This window comes from Prosopis cineraria, unplaced genomic scaffold (assembly GCF_029017545.1).
Source record: "Prosopis cineraria cultivar Desert tree isolate PC_DT_omini unplaced genomic scaffold, ASM2901754v1 PC11, whole genome shotgun sequence".
NCBI lineage: Eukaryota > Viridiplantae > Streptophyta > Magnoliopsida > Fabales > Fabaceae > Prosopis > Prosopis cineraria.
The window spans coordinates 20,030,022-20,034,083 of NW_026555342.1; the positions used below are offsets into that span (position 1 = coordinate 20,030,022).

The window sequence follows — 4,062 nt, forward strand, 5'->3', positions numbered from 1 at the left end:
TTTTCTTTTGGAGGCCTTACAAGGACGGAGAAGGGGTGGAGATCGTTCAAATGCGAAATTTCTCAGCAATATTCAGAATAAAACAGATATATTAAAGAAAGAACTCTTCAAAAATTAGAGTGCTTCTCTAATTTTTCCCTTCAGCTATAAATATAGGGATTTCTCCTCTCGCTACTCATAGCAATCAGTACTCAATACAGCTTGGAGTCTTTGAAGAGTTAGTAGTTTCACATGGCGTGGTTCTCACTTTCTTCAGTTCTCTGTCTCCAACTCGTTCTCATGCACTCCTTTTCTTCTTCCTTCGGTTTTCCATCATGCCGCCCTGACCAAAGTTCTGCTCTGCTCCATTTCAAAAACTCATTTTCCATTATAAAACTCAATTCTGATCCCTCTTTTGAGTCTTACTATATCTTTTTTGGTTGTGAGGACGATAATATCATTCCATACTCCAAGACATTGTCTTGGAGAAATGGTACAATTGTTGCTTGTGGGATGGGGTCACTTGCAATCTATTAGGTCACGTAATTAGTCTCAACCTTAATTGTAGTCGCCTTCAGGGTAAAATTCTTGCCGATAATAGTCTCTTCCGCCTTACCCATCTCCAGAGACTTGACCTAGCTGGGAATGACTTTAAAGGGTCTCAGTTATTATCCAACTTCTCACAGTTTGTAAGTTTGACCCACTTACGTCTGGGTTCTGGCTTTTCTGGTGAAGTTTCACCTCAAATTTCTCATCTAAATAAATTGGTTTCACTTGATCTTCCTGATTATGTAAGTTTTAAACCAAAAACTTGGGAGAGACTCCTAAAAAATGCCACTCAGATAGAGGATATTTGGCTGTATGATGTGGATATGTCATCAATATCACCTAGCCATTTATTCAAGAATCTTTCATCTTCCTTGATCTCTCTCACTATTGCTGAAGCTGGATTGCAAGGGCATTTGGGAGATGAAATCTTTTGTTTTCCACATATTCAGGAGATAGTTTTGGCATTTAACAAAAATCTCACGGGCTATCTTCCAAAATCTAATTGGAGTAATTCCCTCCAGGGATTAAATCTCGCGTCATGCCAATTTACGGGGGAAATTCCGAAATCATTTTGGAACCACACACAACTTATTGAGTTAGAACTCTCTAACAACGATTTTGTTGGTCAAGTCTCACCATCACTTTCAAATCTTCAAAACCTCACTCGTTTAAGTTTATCCTCAAATAATTTCAATGGTCCATTTCCATCTTCAATTTCAAAACTTAGAAATCTCGAGTATGTAGGTTTGGATGATAATGGCTTCCAAGGACATCTTCCAAATGAAAAAACTGGATTTCCACTTTTAACATATTTGTACTTGCACAATAACCTATTGAATGGAACCATTCCTTCTTGGTGTTTTTCTCTACCATCGTTGGAGTGGTTAGATATTTCTACTAACCAATTCACAGGTCAATAGGTGAAATATCCTCTTATTCATTGGAATTTTTTGATGTGTCTAATAACAAGTTGTCTGGTCCAATTCCAAGGTCAATTTTTCCCATAAAAACCTTATGTGGCTAGACCTTTCTGACAACTTTTTCACAGGAAGTGTGCAGTTGCATCACATGTCATTTAAATATATGCAGTGCTTTGAATTGAGTAACAACTCCCTTCAAGGAGAGCTTACTGCTTCTATTTGCAATGCTACCTCACTTGGATTTCTAAGCTTATCCTATAACCACTTCACCGGCACCATTCCACACTGCATCAGTAGCTCACTTGAAATTTTGAACTTGTCTCATAACAAGCTTGCCTTCCTAAAGTTAACAGTTTTGGATCTGTTGAATAATAACTTTAGTGGTCTTCTACCTGCAACATTTTTCAAATCTTTTAAAGCTATGAGAAATGCAAATGAAGGAAAATCCAGCTTGCGCTACATGGGTTATGGAAATGGCTCCATGGGAATATACCAAGACTCCATTGAGGTAATCATGAAAGGATTGGACACTTATTTAGAAAAGATCTTGATTGTTTTTACAACAATTGATGTATCCAACAACATGTTTGAAGGAAAAATTCCACAAGTTATTAGAGAGCTTGGCGCATTAAAGGGACTCAATTTTTCACATAATCAGCTATCCGATGCAATTGCAAGCTCAATTGGAAATTTGAGGAAGTTGGAATCCTTGGACTTATCATCAAATAAGCTCATAGGAAAAATTCCTCCACAATTGGCAAGTCTTGACTTACTTGGGTACTTGAACCTATCACACAACGAGCTTGAAGGATGCATTCCTATGGTCCCACACTTTGAAACATTCTCAAATGATTCCTTTAAAGGAAACAAGGGCTTGCGTGGATTTTAACTTGACATTCCATGCATCACTCATGAGAAAAGTCAACCACCGCTGTCAAGTTCAAGTTCTGAAGCTGAATTTTTTTAATTTGGATGGAAACATATTTTGCTAGGGCATGTATGTGGAGCCTCATTTGGAGTATCAACGTTTTAGGTTGTGATTTTCTCTGGAAAACCCCATTGGATTGCAAATATGGTGAGGGATCTCTTAAAAAGGACGAAGAGAAAGGTTTACAGGTGTCGCACTTAGCAACCTCTTCTACTTTCTTCATGTTAAAATTGTCCTTTTTTTCTTTGGTTGTATTAATAATATTCATGTTGTTTTAGTTGATATTCATAATCTTATAATAAGTGAGTTCAGGAAAATCACAATAATCATGTTTTATTCTGCTTATATATATATAAGATAAGCTGAAATTGATCGTTTTTTGTTTAATTTATTGAAATGAAGACAGTGAAATGTGTAAATTACTTCGAAACGGCACCAATGCCCTTGTTAACGAGTGTTTACTTGTATCGTTTAAAAATTAATAATATTCTTAAAAATCAAACAAATCTTTAATTATGAAAATATTAATTTATGATTTATTTATGATGACTAATATATATTATCAAAATAATAGTAAAATATATATATTTATTGTGAACCAATGTTTACACATTTGTACGAGCAAATTACATGTAGCTTTCCAATTATGAGGTGAAGGCCTTTCAACTAATTTTTGCATGCATGTGGGTAAAACAAAATAAATTCATAAGTTAGGTTCAGAACAATTCCAAGGGAATTGTTGGTTGTGGAGGGAATGACAAAATAAATTCAACTGTATCTCCATTTGAAAAAAAAAAGGATTATAGATACTCTTAACGTTATAGTTTAAGGATAAAATGGTCTTTTTATCTTATTGTATTTAAATTTTTGTGGCATAATATAGCCTTTGGCCCCAAAACTTCTCAAATTATAAATAGCATTAGGTTTAACTACCGTCAAAAGAGAAAATCAGAATCTCCAGTCCATTAACTAAAGTTTATTTTTAATATATGAACACATTTTTTAGATTTAATTAATCATTTTTTAAGCCTATCATCTAGAATACATACTTTATGTACGTACCCTGGAAGAATATTCTATCTAAGTAAATGATCAATCTTGTGTATTGTGTGTTTTTAACGACCCTCATCCTCTTGAGAAGAATACTCATGAACCAACAAACACATCGACACGGTACTTTAAAAGGTGGTACCCAGTCTTTCAAACATAAAAGCTTGTATTTATATGTGAGTATATATTTGTTGCGGCATGTGAGAAGGGGTATCGAATTGATGCATGAAGCATTTCAAATCACAATAAAATCTGTTCATGTCATCCAAAAGCCCAGTTAGCCTGACGCTGCTCGAGCCACATAGGGGCACATCGGGCTGGGCTTCAAACTGGGCAACAAGAAGGGGTCAAATTTTGCCTTGCCCTGCTAGCCTGAGCATGTCTTTTTAGGAAAAAAAAATATTTTTATGAATAATATTTATTTTGTGATATTAGTTTTGGACTAGAGTTATCATGAACTATATTATTTTTATGATCTTTTTGAACATGTCTTATCAATACAATTTTTTTAATGTCTTTCAAAATTTAAAATTTGTTTTCAACTTAATATTATTTAAAAATAATTGTGAGTTATTGATCATATGTAATTTTAAAAATAATACTTTTGATTCTAATATTAGTTTTATAAAAAATATT

The 4,062-nt window shown here is 34.2% G+C and overlaps 1 protein-coding gene across 1 annotated transcript; it reads left to right on the top strand.

Annotated features, from left to right (window-relative positions):
- Positions 1-231: 231 nt before the first annotated feature.
- On the top strand, positions 232-2,337 carry LOC129286282 (receptor-like protein 35). Its single transcript, XM_054922278.1, has 3 exons — positions 232-497; positions 548-1,440; positions 1,577-2,337. The coding sequence occupies exons 1-3, from the start codon at positions 232-234 to the stop codon at positions 2,335-2,337; spliced, it is 1,920 nt and encodes a 639-aa protein (XP_054778253.1).
- The last annotated feature ends 1,725 nt before the right edge of the window (positions 2,338-4,062 follow it).

Excerpts from the sequence above, each read along its gene's own strand:
- LOC129286282 (XM_054922278.1), top strand. The coding sequence starts at position 232 with ATGGCGTGGTTCTCACTTTCTTCAGTTCTCTGTCTCCAACTCGTTCTC. Across the intron at positions 498-547 it reads ATTGTTGCTTGTGGGATGGG|TCGCCTTCAGGGTAAAATTC; the intron begins GTCACTTGCAAT and ends CCTTAATTGTAG. Across the intron at positions 1,441-1,576 it reads TTCTACTAACCAATTCACAG|GAAGTGTGCAGTTGCATCAC; the intron begins GTCAATAGGTGA and ends ACTTTTTCACAG.